This window comes from Oncorhynchus gorbuscha, linkage group LG03, assembly GCF_021184085.1.
Source record: "Oncorhynchus gorbuscha isolate QuinsamMale2020 ecotype Even-year linkage group LG03, OgorEven_v1.0, whole genome shotgun sequence".
Lineage (NCBI taxonomy): Eukaryota > Metazoa > Chordata > Actinopteri > Salmoniformes > Salmonidae > Oncorhynchus > Oncorhynchus gorbuscha.
Window position 1 is genome coordinate 51,998,744 of NC_060175.1, and position 20,309 is coordinate 52,019,052.

The window sequence follows — 20,309 nt, forward strand, 5'->3', positions numbered from 1 at the left end:
CTCCCCAAATACAGGTGTGCCAAGCCTGTAGCGTAATACCAAAAAAGACTTGTGGCTGTAATCGCTGCCAAAGGTGCTTTAACAAAGTACTGAGTAAATGGTCTGAATACTTACGTACAGTGCCTTGCGAAAGTATTCGGCCCCCTTGAACTTTGCGACCTTTTGCCACATTTCAGGCTTCAAACATAAAGATATAAAACTGTATTTTACATACCCCAAGCGACTTACAGCTGTAATCGCAGCAAAAGGTGGATGTTACGAATCCCTTTTGGCCCGACAGTCTAGGGGGGATGGTAATGAGACCCGTAACATAACTCATGCAAATTATTATTGTGACAAAGTAAAAGTGTGCACGAAATAACCACGACAACAGAAATCTACCGTCAAACTCTAGGTTTATTTATAAACACACGGTAATGGGGGGAGCAGGAAAAGGGGCTGAGCTGGACCCAAGGAAAGAAACAATAAATATACAAAAACACACCCCTAAGCTAGACTAGCCTACTTTAACAACAACTAACTAACTAACCAAAAATACAGTGGGTGGTCCGCCCAGTTCTAACTAGTGTATTTAACAAAGTTCACCTACGGGTAGTGTATGCCCATGGGCGACTTGTCTTGGTTTCCCCTTTTCCCACGAGCAACAAACAAACACCATAACCAAAAACAATACTCACAGGTGATGACAAAGTGCTATGGAGGTGCTTTAAACAAAAGAGAGGTTAAGATACAAAGCGAGAGAAACACAGAGACCTACAGACATGGCATTTACAGAGAGATTGAGCTAGAGATTGAGCTAGAGATTGAGCTAGAGATTGAGCTAGAGATTGAGCTAGAGATTGAGCTAGAGATTGAGCTTTAGAACAAACAAATGATGGGGTTTTTAAACCATGGGGAAGGAACTGTGATAGGTCAGGAAATAGGAGGAGGTGTGTCTTCTGATTGATGATTGATTGTTGACTGATTGGGGAGTGATGGTTTTCACCTGTGAGGGGAGAAGGAGAGAAAAGAAACACACACAGGATACACACACACAGGATAACTGTATCCGTAACAGTGGAGCTACAAAGTATTAACTTAAGGGGGCTGAATAATTTTGCATGCCCAATTTTTCAGTTTTTGATTTGTTAAAAAGTTTGAAATATCCAATAAATGTCGTTCCACTTCATGATTGTGTCCCACTTGTTGTTGATTCTTCACAAAAAAACAGTTTTATATCTTTATGTTTGAAGCCTGAAATGTGGCAAAAGGTCGCAAAGTTCAAGGGGGCCGAATACTTTCGCAAGGCACTGTAAATGTGATTTCAGTTTTTTATTTGTAATAAATGTGCAACAATTAAAAATAACTGATTTTGCTTTCTCATTATGTGGTATTATGTGTAGATTGATGAGGGGGAAAACAATTTAAATAATTTTTAGAACAAGGCTGTATCATAACTAAATGTGGCACAAGTCGAGGGGTCTGAATACTTTCCGAATGCATTGTATTTAATCCCCTCGTGCTGCATGTCTGAAGGCAGCTGATGTCACTCACTGGATGTCCTCCCTCGTGACGTAGGGCAATCACAATATACACAAATCATATGATTTCACACGTCCACCGGTACATGAATGGGTCTGACATGAGACAGATGAGCATCTGTCCTCTTCTCTCATCACAAAGCAGAACAGAAACAGATGTCAATATTTTTTATGTTCGTTTCTCACTAGGAATTCTTCAGTTTGCGTTGTTACTTTAAGATTAGAGAAGAAAGGTCAGAGACTTCCAAACTTCCAAAGCAGCTGAGTTAGAAAAATCTCTCTCTCTCTCTCTCTCTCTCTCTCTCTCTCTCTCTCTCTCTCTCTCTCTCTCTCTCTCTCTCTCGGAGACAAATCGTCACGTCTTAATGAGTGATACTACAGTTTGTCCTTCAGATGAAACAATTGAGGAGCCAACTATGTGTAATCTGGCAGGGATAGGAGGTTAGAGTTAAGGGTTAGGGCGCTAAAGTTAGGGGTAAAGGCCACTGACCACTCAATGATGATGGGGTTGTTGCATGGAAATTCTCTCACCACTATCTCTCTCCTACGTCATCCGGTGCATCCTGGACACACAACAATAAAAACACAGGGGTTTACACGCACATGCAAGACGGCAGGCAGCCAATCACTTACGCACGCACATATGTATGTAAACTGACACACACACACACACACACACACACACACACACACACACACACACACACACACACACACACACACACACACACACGTTTTACAATACTTGTGGGGACCAATCAATTGAATCCCATTCAAAATCCTATATTTTCCCTAGACTTAACTAAGGGTCTTCACAGGCCCAAAAAGTTGGACCCGTTCCAAAAATGGATTTGGGGCTTTCTCACCCGGACCGCATAAATACATATTTTAAATTTAAAAGAGCCGTACCAAACAGAACAGCAGAAAAATATATTCTGGGAAGGTTTCCACTAGATGTTGAAACATTGGAGGCAAGTCAACGCAGCATTCAGCCACAAGAGCATTAGTGCGGTCGGGCACTGATTGTGGGCGATTAGGCCTGGCTCGCAGTCGGTGTTCCAACTCATCCAAGGTGATCGATGGGGTTGAGGTCAGGGCTGTGTGCAGGCCAGTCAAGTTCTTCCACACCGATTCTGACAAAACATTTCTTGTATAGTGCCGTGTAGCTCAGTTGGTAGAGCATAACGCTTGCAGCGCCAGGGTTGTGGGTTCGATTCCCACAGGGGACCAGTATTAAAAAGTATGCACTCACTACTGTAAGTCACTCCGGATAAGAGCATCTGCTAAAATGACTAAAATGTAAAAAATAAAAATGTAAGGACCTCGCTTTGTGCACAGGGTCATTGTCATGCTGAAGTGCCTTCCCTAAACTGTTGCCACAAAGTTGGAAGCACAGAATTGTGTCGAATGTCATTGTATATTCTAGCATTGGGGCAGGTAGCATCCGCCAAACTCAGATTCGTCTGTTGGACCGCCAGATGGTGAAGTGTGATTCATCACTCCAGAGAACGCATTTCCACTGCTCCAGAGTCCAATGGCAGTGAGCTTTACACCACTTCAGCCAACGCTTGGCATTGTGCATGGTGATCTTCGGCTTGTGTGGCTGCTTGGCCATGGAAACCAATTTCATGAAGCTCCAGAAGAACAGTTATTGTGCTGACGTTGCTTCCAGAGACAGTTTGGAACTTGGTAGTGAGTGTTGAAACTGAGGACAGAAGAAATTTACGCGCCACGTGCTTCAGCACTCTGCGGTCCCGTTCTGTGAGCTTGTTGTAACGGATTTCACGGTGTGGTGAAGTAGAGTCGGACCAAACTGCAGCGTGTAGATTGCGATCCATGTTTAATGAAAAAACAAACGTAAATACGAATAAACACAAAACACTACAAAACAATAAACGTAATGAAAACCGAAACAGCCTATACTTGTCAACTAAATACAGCGACAGGAACAAAGACACTAAGGACAATCACCCACGACAAACTCAAAGAATATGGCTGCCTAAATATGGTTCCCAATCAGAGACAACGATAAGCACCTGCCTCTGATTGAGAACCACTCCAGACAGCCATAGACGTTGCTAGATAACCCCACTAGCTACAATCCCAAATACATACACACCAAAACCCCAAGACAAAACACACCACAATACAAAAACTCCATGCCACACCCTGGCCTGACCCAATACATGAAGAAAAACACAAAATACTTAGACCAGGGCGTGACACTTGTGTGGCCTACCACTTCGTACCCGGGCCTTTTTTATGCTCCTAGATGTTTCCACTTCACAACAGCACTTACAGTTGACCGAAGCAGCACTAGCAGGGCAGACATTTGACAAACTGACTTGTTGGAAAGGTGGCATCCTATGGCAGTACCACGTTGAAAGGCAGTGAGCTCTTCAGTAAGGCCATTCAACAGCCAGTGTTTGTCTGCGTCGCTGTGTGCTCAATCTTATACACCTGTCAGCACTAATTTGAACGGATGCGGGTGTCCATATACATATACACACACAAACACACGTGTATATACACTGCTCAAAAAAATAAAGGGAACACTTAAACAACACAATGTAACTCCAAGTCAATCACACTGTCCACTTAGGAAGCAACGCTGATTGACAATACATTTCACATGCTGTTGTGCAAATGAAATACACAACAGGTGGAAATTATAGGCAATTAGCAAGACACTCCCGATAAAGGAGTGGTTTTGCAGGTGGTGACCACAGACCACTTCTCAGTTCCTATGCTTCCTGGCTGATGTTTTGGTCACTTTTGAATGCTGGCGGTGCTTTCACTCTAGTGGTAGCATGAGACGGGGTCTACAACCCACACAAGTGGCTCAGGTAGTGCAGCTCATCCAGGATGGGACATCAATGAGAGCTGTGGCAAGAAGGTTTGCTGTGTCTGTCAGCGTAATTCGCCACTGGCGCCCTGTGCTCTTCACAGATGAAAGCAGGTTCATACTGAGCACATGTGACAGACGTGACAGAGTCTGGAGATGCCGTGGAGAACATTCTGCTGCCTGCAACATCCTCCAGCATGACTGGTTTGGAGGTGGGTCAGTCATGGTGTGGGGTGGCATTGAAGTGGGGGGGCCGCACAGCCCTCCATGTGCTCGCAAGAGGTAGCCTGACTGCCATTAGGTACCGAGATGAGATCCTCAGACCCCTTGTGAGACCATATGCTGGTACGGTTGGCCCTGGGTTCCTCCTAATGCAAGACAATACTAGACCTCATGTGGCTGGAGTGTGTCAGCAGTTCCTGCGAGAGGAAGGCATTGATGCTATGGACTGGCCCGCCCGTTCCCCAGACCTGAATCCAATTGAGCACATCTGGGACATCATGTCTCGCTCCATCCACCAACGCCACGTTGCACCACAGACTGTCCAGGCATTGTAGGGAGGTCATACAGGCACGTGGAGGCCACACACAATTCTGAGCCTCATTTTGACTTGTTTTAAGGACATTACATCTAAGTTGGATCAGCCTGTAGTGTGGTTTTCCACATTCATTTTGAGTGTGACTCCAAATCCAGACCTCCATGTGTTGATACATTTGATTTCCATTGATAATTTGTGATTTTGTTGTCAGCACATTCAACTATGTAAAGAACAAAGTATTTAATAAGAATATTTAATTCATTCATATCTAAGATGTGTTATTTTAGTGTTCCCTTTATTTTTTTGAGCAGTGTATATATATATTATGTAGTATTACGTAGTATGTCTTGACTGCATCAAACCGGGACAAACTAGTTAATCTAGCTAACGCTTTCTCATCCTAACAACTCCATTCAGAATATTTAGTAGCAGCCTACCTATTGGCTCTTTGTCGTTGCATCCTTGAACTTTTAATTCCATCTGCTATTGACTTGGCATCTCCTAACTTTTGTCACACACGGAGGCTCTATGACTGTAACCTATTGCCGTTTTGATGACTTACGATTGGCCCCTCTCGTGAAAGGCAAGGATCTCCCTCGTCTGTATGGGTTGACTTCCGGACAAGTCAGTTAAAATTACACATACCTGAGACGTTATTTAAAATACTGGATCCGCTCGGGTCCCCGATCGGGTGCAGGTGGATCCGTGAAGACCTATAATCCTTGAAATATTTACTACCAAATTCCAAGAATCCTCAAATAATATACAGTAAAGTCAACTTGGTGTAACGTTGTTCGTCTGTTGAATGAAGAGAGTCAGACCGAAATGCAGCGTGTAGGTTACTCATGACTTTTAATGAAGATAATGCGGTACATGAAATAACTGAAGAAGAAAACAACAAACAGAACGAGAACTAATTACAGCCTGTCTGGTGACTAACACAGAGACAGGTACAATCACCCACGAAATACAACGCGCACTCAGGCTACCTAAATACGGTTCCCAATCCGAGACAACGAGAATCAGCTGACTCCAATTGGGAATCGCCTCAGGCAGCCAAGCCTAACTAGACACACCCCTAATAATACACAATCCCAATTAATACAAACCCCAATACGAAACACAACATATAAACCCATGTCACACCCTGGCCTACCCAAACATATAACAAAACCACAAGATACAATGACCAAGGCGTGACACTTGGAAAATCATCAATCATCTGTTGAATAATAAAAAGGCAGCTATCTCAATTTAATGTTGGAAATAAGACAGCTATTGTTCCTAAAGCTTTGAAAATTGTCAAAATTATCCCACTCTTTTAATCTGCGGATCTAAGATATTTGACAAATTATGGCCAAATATCTGTACCGCCATGTTTTTCTAAAATCCTAGAAATAATTTGTTTATCTGGAACCATTCAGAAAACTTTGCCATGCCCGAGTTGGCTTCATTGATTAGTGAATCAAAATTGTAGTCACTGGTAATGTCACATCCTGACCTTTATTCCTTTGTTTTGTCTTTATTTAGTATGGTCAGAGCGTGAGTTGGGGTGGGCAGTCTGTTAGTTTTTCTATTTCTGTGTTTGGCCTGATATGGTTCTCAAATCAGAGACAGCTGTCTATCGTTGTCCCATATTTAGGTAGCCTGTTTTCCTTTGTGTTTTGTGGGTGGTTATTTTCAGTCTTTGTGTGGCTACACCAGATAGAACTGTTTCGGTTGTCACTTTGTTGTTTTGTTTTTGAAGTGTTCAGTTTCATTAAGAGAAAGATGAACACTAACCACGCGGCGCTTTGGTCCTCTCCTTCTTCCACCTCTGAATGCCATTTCAGGTAAGAATAATAAATGTGTTTGTTTTTTGGTTTTTTTAAAGAGCCCGGAATCTCAATTGGTGTTCTAGTTGATGGAAAGTTGTCCTGGAAAGATATTCACTTTGTCTGCAGCAAAGTGGTTTAGTCTGTCGGTATCATCAGGACAAAACATGTGGTTTGGTTTATCAGGCTTGTTTTCTAACACGCTGACAACACCGCCCGTGTCGCATGCGCGCCAGTGCTGCAAAATAAATGTACACATACATGTTATTCCATCACTGCACCCACACTGCTCGAGCGCATCTGCGTAACCAGGTGCTAAAATAGAACTTGGTTCTATTTGTGACGCTTGACGCACTGCAAGTCCCACCTCTCCCATCTCCTCATTGGTTTTTAGGAGCATATACCCACATGGGTGATTGAAAGATGAACTGAGGTCCACACTCCAGTCCAGTTGGTGGTGGTAATGCACCTTAAAGTTGGTTGCCAACCGCCATATAAAGTCCACATAAGAAGCCTGAAGGAGGAGAGATTACCAGAAACAAACTAGGTTTACCCTTTTAAATGTGGATTAATTGTCCCAGTAGAGGACCTTGTGCATTTCAGGTAAAATAACATCCCAATGTTTATATCCCAGAACAAATTAGCTACCAACAGCAAGCTAGCTAGCTAAATTGCCATAAATGTTTAATGCTTTTCGACCTGTCCAGAAATGAATATAGTTGGTTCAGAGTTCATTTTGATATTTCAACCTAAGTGTCCTGGTCTGTTGCGGGTGGACAAAAATCAACATGCGTGCGATGGTGCACACGTACGCAGTGTGGTCAGCATGTAACACTATAGTACAGCTTAATTTACCCATATCTCATTTACTGCAAAATCTTCTGGGACAGTACATATGGTTCCTACCTACAGTGGGGCAAAAAAGTATTTAGTCAGCCACCAATTGTGCACGTTCTCCCACTTAAAAAGATGAGAGAGGCCTGTAATTTTTAGCATAGGTACACTTCAACTATGACAGACAAAATGAGGGGGAAAAATCCAGAAAATCACATTGTTGGATTTTTAATGATTTTATTTGCAAATTATGGTGGAAAATAAGTATTTGGTCACCTACAAACAAGCATGATTTCTGGCTATCACAGACCTGTAACTTCTTCTTTAAGAGGCTCCTCTGTCCTCCACTCGTTACTTGTATTAATGGCACCTGTTTGAACTTGTTATCAGTATAAAAGACACCTGTCCACAACCTCAAACAGTCACACTCCCAACTCCACTATGGCCAAGACCAAAGAGCTGTCAAAGGACACCAGAAACAAAAGTGTAGACCTGCACCAGGCTGGGAAGACTGAATCTGCAATAGGTAAGCAGCTTGGTTTGAAGAAATCAACTGTGGGAGCAATTATTAGGAAATGGAAGACATACAAGACCACTGATAACCTCTCTCGATCTGGGGTTCCACGCAAGATCTCACCCTATGGGGTCAAAATGATCACAAGAACGGTGAGCAAAAATCCCAGAACCACACGGGGGGACCTAGTGAATGACCTGCAGAGAGCTGGGACCAAAGTAACAAAGCCTACCATCAGTAACACACTACGCCACCAGGGACTCAAATCCTGCAGTGCCAGACGTGTCCCCCTGCTTAAGCCAGTACATGTCCAGGCCCGTCTGAAGTTTGCTAGAGAGCATTTGGATGATCCAGAAGAAGATTGGGAGAATGTCATATGGTAAAAACTCAACTCATCGTGTTTGGGGGAAAAAGAATGCTGAGTTGCATCCAAAGAACACCATACCTACTGTGAAGGATGGGGGTGGAAACATCATGCTTTGGGGCTGTTTTTCTGCAAAGGGACCAGGACGACTGCTCCGTGTAAAGGAAGGAATGAATGGGCCCATGTATCGTGAGATTTTGAGTGAAAACCTCCTTCCATCAGCAAGGGCATTGAAGATGAAACGTGGCTGGGTCTTTCAGCATGACAATGATCCCAAACACACCACTCGGGCAACGAAGGAGTGGCTTTGTAAGAAGCATTTCAAGGTCCGGGAGTGGCCTAGCCAGTCTCCAGATCTCAACCCCATAGAAAATCTTTGGAGGGAGTTGAAAGTCTGTGTTGCCCAGCAACAGCCCCAAAACATCACTGCTCTAGAGGAGATCTGCATGGAGGAATGGGCCAAAATACCAGCAACAGTGTGTGAAAACCTTGTGAAGTCTTACAGAAAACGTTTGACCTCTGTCATTACCAACAAAGGGTATATAACAAAGTATTGAGATAAGTATTTGGTCAATAACAAACGTTTATTTTCCACCATAATTTGCAAATAAATTCATTAAAAAATCATACAATTTGATTTTCTGGATTTTTTTCTCATTTTGTCTGTCATAGTTGAAGTGTACCTATGATGAAAATGACAGGCCTCTCTCATCTTTTTAAGTGGGAGAACTTGCACAATTGGTGGCTGACTAAATACCTTTTTGCCCCACTGTATATATATACACACACACATACACAGTTTAAGTCGGAGGTTTACATGCACTTCGGTTGGAGTCATTCAAATTTGTTTTTCAACCACTCCACAAATGTATTGTTAACAAACGATAGTTTTGGCAAGTCGGTTAGGACATCTACTTTGTGCATCTACGTTGTGCATAATTTTTCCAACAATTGTTTACAGACAGATTATTTCACTGTATCACAATTCCAGTGGGTCAGAAGTTTACATACACTAAGTTGACTGACAGCTTGGAACATTCCAGAAAATGAGGTCATGGCTTTAGAAACTTCTGATAGGCTAATTGACATCACTTGAGTCAATTGGAGGTGTACCTGTGGATGTATTTCAAGGCCAACCTTCAAACTCAGTGCCTCTTTGCTTGACATCATGGGAAAATCAAAAGAAACCAGCTAAGACCTCAGAAAAAATTGTAGACCTCCACAAGTCTGGTTCATCCTTGGGAGCAATTTCCAAACGCCTGAAGATACCACGTTCATCTGTACAAACAATAGTACATAAGTGTAAACACCACAGGACCACGCAGCCGTCATACCGCTCAGGAAGGAGACGCTTTCTGCCTCCTAGAGATGAACATACTTTGGTGCGAAAAGTGCAAATCAATCCCAGAACAACAGCAAAGGACCTTGTGAAGATGCTGGAGGAAACAGGTACAAAGTGTCTATATCCACAGTAAAACAAGTCCTATAACGACATAACCTGAAAGGCCGCTCAGCAAGGAAGAAGCCACTGCTCCTAAACCGCCATAAAAAAGCCAGACTAAGGTTTGCAACTGCACATGGGGACAAAGATCACACTTTTTGTAGAAATGTCCTCTGGTCTGATGAAACAAAAATGTAACTGTTTGGCCATAATGACCAATGTTATGTTTGGAGGAAAAAGGGGGAGACTTGCAAGCCGAAGAACACCATCCCAACCGTGAAGCACGGGGGTGGCAGCATCATGTTGTGAGGGAGCTTTGCTGCAGGAGGGACTGGTGCACTTCACAAAATAGATGGCATCATGAGGACAGAAAATGATGTGGATATATTGAAGCAACATCTCGGGACATCAGTCAGGAAATTAAAGCTTGCTCGCAAATGGATCTTCCAAATGGACAATGACCCCAAGCTTACTTCCAAAGTTGTGGCAAAATGGCTTAAGGACAACAAAGTCAAGGTATTGGAGTGGCCATCACAAAGCCCTGAACTCAATCCCATAGAACATTTGTGGGCAGAACTGAAAAAGCGTGTGCGAGCAAGGAGGCCTACAAACCTGACTCAGTTACACCAGCTCTGTTAGGAGGAATGGGCCAAAATTCACCCAACTTATTATGGGAAGGCTGTGGAAGGCTACCCATAACGTTTGACCCAAGTTAAACAATTTAAAGGCAATTCTACCAAATGCTAATTGAGTGTATGTAAACTTCTGACCCACTGGGAATGTGATGAAATAAATAAAAGCTGAAATAAATCATTCTCTCTACTATTATACTGACATTTCACATTCTTAAAATAAAGTAGTGATCCTAACTGACCTAAGGAATTTTTACTAGGATTAAATGTCAGGAATTGTGAAACTGAGTTTAAATGTATTTGGCTAAGGTGTATGTAAACTTCCTACTTCAACTGTTTAAAATAAAAATATTTGTTTAACACTTATTTGGTAACTACGTGATTCCATGTGTTATTTCATAGTTTTGATGTCTTCATTATTATTGTACAATGTAGAAAATAGTAAAAATAAAGAAAAACCCTGGAATGAGAAGGTGTCCAAACTTTTGACTGGTACTGTATGTAAACTCGATAGTGTTTTGTATTTTTGTAAATTAGCAAACATTTCTAAAAACCTGTTTTTGCACTGTTATGAGATTTAAAAAAATATATATTTTAGAATAAGGCTGTAATGTGGAAAAAGTCAAGGGGTCTGAATACATTCCAAAGGCACTGTACATATACAGTGAGGGAAAAAAGTATTTGATCCCCTGCTGATTTTGTACGTTTGCCTACAACCGGTTTAGGTGTTCATTCGCAATGTTACAATGCCTGAGATTGTACATGTTGGTATGCGACCGTGTGTCTTGTCACTCACAGTGTATGTAGTCTGTGCTCAGAGCTGTGGCAGGACTGCAGTCTCGTGTTGACCGAGCATCACGTCGCCACACTCCCTACGCACCTTCTCACTGGGAGTGGTTTGTTCTAACGGTGTGTGTGTGTGTGTCGCTGTAGTATCCGTGTAAGAGCACCTCTCTGTCTGTGTGTAAGGAATGCATTACCCTCAGGTACTGCTGGACCACTCCTACGATCACCTAGACAGAGGAGAAAAGAGAGGGAGGAGAGGATGAGAATGGGGGAGAAAAAGGGGGGGGAGGGGTTGATTAATAAGAGTGATTTATTTACTAAATAGAAAACCACCACCGTCAACAGATCATTCAGGGAGTTTTAACTGTCTCTTCTAGTTGGTCAAACACTGCTGGATCCTATGATTGGCCTGTGTGTGAAGTGAAAGAGCAGGTGGGTGTGAGTGAAGACTGGCAAGTGTGTGTGTGTGTGTGTGTGTGTGTGTGTGTGTGTGTGTGTGTGTGTGTGTGTGTGTGTGTGTGTGTGTGTGTGTGTGTGTGTGTGTGTGTGTGTGTGTGTGTGTGTGTGTGTGTGTGTGTGTGTGTGTGTGTGTGTGTGTGTTTGGGTGTATACTCACGTGTTGTGGTGGTGAATGTATATGCGGTGAGCTGCGGCCTGTTGCAGGCAGAACAGATGGACTGAGACTCTCTGTAGTATGTCTGTGGTGGCAAAAAATACACCCAACACTTCTCCTGGTCTGCCTCCAGTATCCCAGCTAACACTGGCACCAGTTGACCCCTACACACAGAGGGGAGGGGGGAGAAGAAGTGGAAGAGTGAGAGGTACCGACTGAGAGCTGGCAGCTCTGTGGCAGGCGGTAACTCCACTCTATAGGGCCGTCGTCAACCCTCTGGACTCCAGCAATGGCCCCAACCGGCTTCTCTGTGGTGACCTTATACCTACACGGCACCGACAGGGGGAGAGTGGGAGCAGAGGAGAAGGAAGACACCAGCATTTTATTGTCCTGTCCTGTTTCATCTGGTGTTGTGTTTTGATGAATCCCAAATCAATAAAATGGCAATAACTTGTTCATTTCAATGTAATTCCAGGTTGCCCATCGTAATTACACACACACCAACTGTTGGAGCTATGAAACACACAACACACACAGACTTACATGGTGGGCTTGTTCTTGCGGGGTTCTCCGTAGGGTGTGAAGGGTGAAGCACTGGCGGCAGCGTGGTAAAACGTCACTCCAATACTCCACAGGTCAGCACTCACACCATAGGCCTTCTGCTGGGGTTTCCACATGACTGCACACTCATATATGTCTGGGTGCCACACACACACACACACACGCTAAATACCATAACCTGTCCTACCTTATGTTATCTGCTGAGGTTTAGGAAACACTGCACGCTCAGACAGGTCTGAGACAACATTCGAAGTAATCTCTCCTCTCCGTCCCGTTGTTCTTGTCTATAACTGCCCTGTGCTTTGTCATGTACTTGTACATGTTATGTGGACCTCAGGAAGAGTAGCTGCAGCATGTGCAGTAGCTAATGGGGATCCTAATAAACTAAGCTGTCGCTTACCTTTCCCCTCTTCTCCCCATAGCCTCCCCGTTTTCTCTCCTCCACCACCCCTCTCTCTCACCACGTATTCCTCTGTCCCATAGAGGGAGACAAACTTCTCATCGTACTCTAGTTCTCTGGCCGCTCCAAATGCTGTTAGCTTATAGATGGACCTCCCCTCCTCTCCCACCTGACGAATGATGTTCCCAGGCTTAATATCCCGATGCACCACCCTGTTCTCACGCAGATGGTTCATCCCGTGCACTAGAAGAAATAGGACGAATGGTTCATCCAAATTATTGGGGGGGGGGCACACCTTCTCATCCCCCGGCTCCTAACCTCTCTTCGCCTCCACCCACACACACACTGACCCACACAATGTAGTACTATGAGGAGCTCTGGTTCTGGTAGACCGAAGGCGTTCTCTGGCTCCACCAGCAGACTGAGCAGACTGCCTCCTGAACAATACTCCATCACCAACACCCTCGGTTTACTCCTCAGCTACAGACAGAGAGAGAGAGGGGGGGGGGCATGACTAATCAGGTTTGATGAAGGTAAAAAACTGTTTGTTGCTACCGCTCTTCCTCTCCTCACCTCCTCCATGGAGAAGAGCTTGACGATGTTGTTGTGGTTGAGTCTCCTGAGCATCTCGAACTCTCTCATCTGAACCTCGTACGGACGACTGTAGCTCATCAGTTTAAACACCTGCACCGCAACCTGCTGCCCTGTCATCTACACACACAAGTTAGTTATCAAAAGTTAGCGATCCCATGACATCTCACTCACCCTTTGATGTGTTTGAAATATAAACGCAACATGTAAAGTGTTGGTCCCATGTTTCATGAGCTGAAATAAAAGATCCCAGAAATGTTCCGTATGCACAAAAAAAAGCTTATTGCTCTCAAATGTTGTGCACAAATTTGTTTACATCCCGGTTGGTGAGCATTTCTCCTTTGCCAAGATAATCCATCCATTTTTTTAATTTAACCAGGTAGGCCAGTTGAGAACAAGATCTCATTTACAACTGCGACCTGGCCAAGATAAAGCAAAGCAGTACGACACAAACAACACAGAGTTACACATGGAATAAACGAACGTGCAGTCAATAACACAATAGGGAACAAGTCTATATACATTGTGTGCAAACGAAGTAAGATACTAAGGGAATAAATAGGCTATAGTGGTGAAATAATTACAATTTAGCAATTAAACACTGGAGTGACAGATGAGCAGAAGATGAATGTGCAAGTAGTGGGGTGCAAAGGAGAAGAAAAAAAACAGTATGGGGATGAGGTAGTTGGATGGGCTATTTACAAATGGGCTTTGTACAGGTGCAGTGATCTGTGAGCTGCTCTGACAGCTGGTGCTTAAAGCTAGTGAGGGAGATAGGAGTCTCCAGCTTCAGTGATTTTTGCAATTTGTTCCAGTCATTGGCAGCAGAGAACTGGAAGGAAAGGCGGCCGAAGGAGAAATTGGCTTTGGGGGTGACCAGTGAAATATACCTGCTGGAGCGCGTGCTACAGTTGGGTGTTGCTATGGTGACCAGTGAGCTGAGATAAAGCAAAGACTTATAGATGACCTGGAGCCAGTGGGTTTGGCGACGAACATGAAGCGAGGGCCAGCCAACGAGAGCATACAGGTCGCAGTGGTGGGTAGTATATGGGGCTTTGGTGACAAAACAAAAGGCACTGTGATAGACTACATCCAGTTTACTGAGTAGTGTTGGAGGATATTTTGTAAATGACATCGCCGAAGTCTAGGGTCGGTAGGATAGTCAGTTTTACGAGGCTATGTTTGGCAGCATGAATGAAGGATGCTTTGTTGCGAAATAGGAAGCAGATTCTACATTTAATTTTGGATTGGAGATTCTTAATGTGAGTCTGGAAGGAGAGTTAACAGTCTAGCCAGACACCTAGGTATTTTGCTAGGTGCTTGGGGGGTGCAGGGCTGTTGATCGGGATAGGGGTAGCCAGGTGGAAAGAAAGGCCAGTCGTAGAGAAATGCTTATTGAAATTCTCAATCGTCATGGATTTATTGGTGGTGACATTGTTTCCTAGCCTCAGTGCAGTGGGCAGCTGGGAGGCAGCTGGGAGGAGGTGCTGTTATTCTCAATTGACTTTACAGTGTCCCAGAACTTTTTGAAGTTTCTGCTTGAAAAAGCTAGCCTTTGCTTTCCGAACTGCCTGTGTATATTGGTTCCTAACTTCTGTGGCATATAAAGAAGCTGACTAAACAGCATGATTATTACACAGGTGCACCTTGTGCTGGGGACAATAAAAGGTCACTCTAAAGTGTGCAGTTTTGTCACACAACACAATGTCACAGATCTCTCAAGTTTTGGTGAAGTTTGCAATTGGCACGCTGACTGCAGGAATGTCCACCAGAGCTGTTGCCAGAGAAACACCGATGTTTTAGAGAATTTGGCAGTACATTCAACCACCCTCACCGCAGACCATGAGTATGGTGTTGTGTGGGCTAGCGGTTTGCGGATGTCAATGTTGTGAACAGAGTGCCCCATGGTGGTGGTAGGGTTATGATATGGCCAGCATAAGCTACTGACAACAAACAGTTGCATTTTATCGATGGCAATTTGAATGCACAGAGATCCCGAGGCCCATTGTCATCCCATTCATCCCCCACCATCACCTCATGTTTCAGCATGATAATGCACGGCCCCATGTCGCAAGGATCTTTACACAATTCCTGGACGCTGAAAATGTCCCAGTTCTTCCATGGCCTGCATACTCACCAGACATGTCACCCATTGAGCATGTTAGTGATGCTCTGGATCGACGTGTACGACAGCGTGTTCCAGTTCCCGCCAAGTTCGCGGCCTGTGAGTGTCGGCAATAAAAGAGGAAAGCCACAACTTGAGAGGAAGAGCTCTAGTGGATGTTCAAAGGTTGCCAGCAACAAGGGGTGGAGTGAGAGGAGACAGCCCGTCAATTCTGTTACCCTTCCAAAGACCGGTTACTGACAAAGTGACCATAGGATATACGAGTTATTAGGGGAGGGCTTATGTACCGAAGCCTTGAAGATATTAGAACTGCCAGAAGTATGGGCATGTGGCAACAGCCTGTAAAGAGAAAAGGTGCCAGGTGTGGAGGGGAGCATGAGTATGGGTAGTGTGGGGATGGTGAACAACCTACGCGCTGCAGCTGTGTGGGTGCTCATAGCGTGGCATCTAGTGGGTGTGAGGCAAGGAAGCAGGTAGCGGAGGTGCAACAAGTGCCATATGCTGAGGCAGTGAGGGTGGTCCAGGGAGCTGCAGGCTCCAGGGAGACATGGGTTGGAGCATCAATATGGTATACATAGATAAGAGAAAGCTGGTGACAGTTCATAGCAGGAGCTATCAATAGCACTGCTAAAGTAGAGTCTAAAACAGAGAGGATTCAGCTAATAGTGAAATCTGCTGGGAGACATCCGAGTGTGACAGGGTTGACCTGGGAAGAGGTTGGAGATGACCTCAATCAGCCGAGAGTGACAGGGTTGACCTGGGAAGAGGTTGGAGATGACCTCAATCAGCCGAGGGTGGAGTCATGTATTACTGGATCTTAGTTAATACTACAATGGAATGCCCGAAGCCTGTTGGCTGATGGGTAGGAGTTCAAGCAGTTCATTGTGGATGTGCCAGTTAAGCCTGATGTGATTTGTGTCCAGGAAACAGGGGGGGTGGACTTGCCTACAGGATGCTCGGCAGAGGTAATTAACAGGAATATGTGGTGGTGGTGTGGTTGAGAGGAGGGGTGATAGTGAACAGATATTGGGCCTGGAAGTGCTGGAGAGGGTGGAGGGCCAGAATAGAACTAAGGTAATGTGGTGTGGGGATTTTAATGCCCACAACACACTCTTGGGGGGAAAACGGATAGATGGAAATGGCCAAGTGATGGGAACATCTGATAGAAATGAAAGATCTAGTGTGCCTGAATGATGGTCGAGGGACCAGGCTTGATGAAGCCATAGGGACAGAATATGCCTTGGACCTCACTCTGGTATCTAATGTGATGGCAGGAATCTGTGAGTGGGAGGTATGGGAGGAGTCGACAGTAGGGAGGGATCCTTACCTCATAGTATTCACAGTAGGGAGGAGGAGGTGTCAGTGGATGGAGTAGGCAGGTGGGGGATTGGAATGGCAAAGTGGGATCAGTTTAAAGAGCTGAGTTTAATACCTCTGGTTGTTTCAGCAAGGCTACTTAAAAATCAAGAACCTTGTGTGTGTGTGTGTGTGTGTGTATATATAACAAACATGAGAATTTGTTAATGCAGAAAATAACGTAGACAACACCACTGCCAGAGGTGAGTGAGTGAGGTGATGGCTCGGGTGAATGTGAGATGGGATGTGGATAGTATGAATAACTGGGTGAAAACAGCGTTAGGGGGAGCAGCTACTGAGGTTATACCTAAGAGTTCAGGGAGGAGGAAAACAGTCCCATGGTGGACGGAGGAGTGTGGGACAATACTTCCTGGAGAACAGGGGGCTAGTATCGCCACATTAGAGTGGGTTCAGGAAGGGTAGGAGAACTATAGACCCAGTGCTCTGCTTAGAAGCAGAGGTCAGGAAGACTCAGGTGAACAAGGGGACTGTTGTAGCGGTCTTTTTTGATGTGGAGAAGATGTATGATATGATGTGGAAGGAGGGGTCGTTAATCAAGCTTGATATTATGGCGGTAGGAGGAAGAACGTACAAATGGCTAAAGGATTTCCTGTTTGGAAGGTCTATCCAAGTGAGGGTGGGGAAGTCTCTCTCAGGCAGCTACCTGGTGGATAACGGTACACCGCAGGGGAGCGTGATTAGTCCTCTGTTGTTCTCAATCATGATCAATTATGTTTACTCTAAGGTACAGCCGGATATTGGGAGGTCGTTATTTGCAGATGGCAAATGTGCCATTACATAGTCAGGAAGGTCCAGGAAGCAATTGATGAGGTAGAGTGGTAGGCATTAATGTGGGGGTTCAGGTTCTCTGTAGAGAACTCAGTGTTCTTTACCAGGAGCAAGATGGGAGATGAGGTATGCTTGAGGTTATATGGGAGAAACTTTGAGAGGGTGGACACAAGCTTTGGGTGGGTAATACCTAGGCGAGGGAGATGGGACTGCATGGAAGGGAGTTTAGTCAGATGGTACAAAAGATCCAAGGACAAGATGTACTGGGTCAGGATTTGTAGTGCAGGAATATGGGGGGGGCAGTCAGGAAACGTATTACAGATCATCTGGCTGTATATACGGCAGAGCTGATGGCCATTCTGTTGGCCTTGCAGAGGGTAAAGGATGTAGTTACTTGCTATAATGTATGTGCAGTGTTGATGAGTCTCCAGTCCTTTAGGTCACGTAGCAGACCAGACCTGCTTGGTTAAGATGCTACAAACCCATGGCAGGATGAGACAGATGGGTATACAGATAAGATTTACTTGGGTCCATGTCCATGTGGGGGTGGAGGGGAATGAGACAACTGATACAATGGCTAAACAAGCACTTAGTAGTGGGAATGTTGATGTTGAAGTTTCAATGATTGAGGCAGAGGTAAAAAGCCTGATATGGACAGTGATGGTGCAGAGATAGCAGGAGCAGTGGAATAGAGATACTAAGGGCAGGCATTTATTTCAAGTACAGAGGAAAGTTGGGGAGGGGAGGATGGCAGGAAGGGACATAAGAGGGGAGATAATTTTTTTACAAGATTAAGGGTGGGATACAGCCAGTAGATTAAGGGTGGGACACAGCCAGTAGATTAAGGGTGGGACACAGCCAGTAGATTAAGGGTGGGACACAGCCAGTAGATTAAGGGTGGGACACAGCCAGTAGATTAAGGGTGGGACACAGCCAGTAGATTAAGGGTGGGACACAGCCAGTAGATTAAGGGTGGGACACAGCCAGTAGATTAAGGGTGGGACACAGCCAGTAGATTAAGTGTGGGACACAGCGAGTAGATTTAGGGTGGGACACAGCCAGTAGATTAAGGGTGGGACACAGCCAGTAGATTAAGGGTGGGACACAGCCAGTAGATTAAGACTTTAAATGTGATAGGAAAGCATCCAACAGGAAAGTGTGATTATTGACAGGAAACAGAGACTGTGGAGTCTGTATTGCTACAGTGTGGAGAGTATCAGAGGGAAAGAGAGAGGCTGACATCTAGTATAAGGGAGAATGAGATACAGGAAATGAGTTCAGAGTATATTGAGTAGAACGTAATTGAATGTAGTCCCAAATATGTTATCTTTAAGAGCAACAGGCCTGGCAGGTAGTTTTTGAGGCATCACTACAGACACCTTGGTTTCGAAAGGCTGATTGTGAGTCTCATAGGGCGCAGCACAATTGGCCCAGCGTCGTCCGGGTTTGGCCGGTGTAGGCCGTCATTGTAAATAAGAATTTGTTCTTAGCGGACTTGCCTAGTTAAATAAATGTTCAATTTTTTTTTTTTTAAATGTCTCCCTGTCTCTGGCCCACACTCCAGTACAATAGGTGGTAATGTACCATAACATTGGATGCCAAGCGCCTATAAACCCCACCGAAGAAGTGTTAACTGCAATCTTTTTTGTAAGGGGGAGTTTGGAGTCCTACCTGGTTGCGGGCCTTATAGATGCTGGCGGTGGTACCCTGCCCAAGCACATCTTCCATTGACCACAGGTAGTTGGCTGTGCTCACCATCATTTTCTGACGTTTCCCAACAAATCCGATGGCAATTCCCAATGTATTCTCCGTCACTGAATGGGGTTATCTTTGAAGATTTCGGTGGAAATACGGTTTACTCTGCCAAAAATCTGTCCATAAAATGAGTTGAATCGTTTGGTATGGAGATCAATGACAGGGTCGAATTTGCTTGACAAAAAAAATGTAATTGCTTATTTGATATACTGTAATGACCCGACTAGATCATAAATGAACAATTGTCCAGACAGAGGCTTGAGTTTACGAATTGACGGTTTATTACACCAACTTTACACAGGCTACTGTTTGGGCCGTAGCACACGCCAAATAGATGACACAAGCCAATCGTGACCTTCTCTTGTGAAGCCCAGACGTAAGAGAGAGAGAACAAAGGCTGAACCTGGTCTTAACTTCCAATGCTCCACCCCCCTGCCCAACCCCCCTCCACGCCACTCCGCCAACCACCAGGATGCCTGGCATCAGAACATTCCAGGCATTCCCGTGATTGGCAGATAGCAGGTTGATTGACAGGTCGGACCCCGCGAACACCGGGTACTGGTCAGTACAACACAACCACCTCCTAGCCTAACACATAACACACAGCTGTCTGTGCGGGTCGCTACACAGCCCCCCCCACCACAAAGTCCCTCGTCCCCGAGGGAACAAACAAAGTCTCTGAAGCGACCCGGAGGTCTCCTTTGCCTGCATGGCCGTGATGGTCGCAGAGTGCCCCTCTGGGACCCAGGGGATGAAGGCAGGGATATGGGTGACAAGGAAGCGGGAACGGGTAATACAGTCCGTGGCTCTGGGGAACTACGCGGTGACACA

At 44.9% G+C, this 20,309-nt stretch overlaps 1 protein-coding gene across 1 annotated transcript; it reads right to left on the minus strand.

Annotated features, from left to right (window-relative positions):
• Positions 1 to 2,064: 2,064 nt before the first annotated feature.
• LOC124017136 (inhibitor of nuclear factor kappa-B kinase subunit epsilon-like) lies at positions 2,065 to 19,484 on the minus strand. Its single transcript, XM_046332533.1, is given in 9 exon segments — positions 2,065 to 2,083; positions 11,905 to 12,010; positions 12,013 to 12,071; positions 12,113 to 12,226; positions 12,445 to 12,626; positions 12,924 to 13,105; positions 13,213 to 13,342; positions 13,436 to 13,573; positions 19,395 to 19,484. Coding segments are annotated over 9 exon segments (1,020 nt in total).
• Between the last annotated feature and the right edge of the window lie 825 nt (positions 19,485 to 20,309).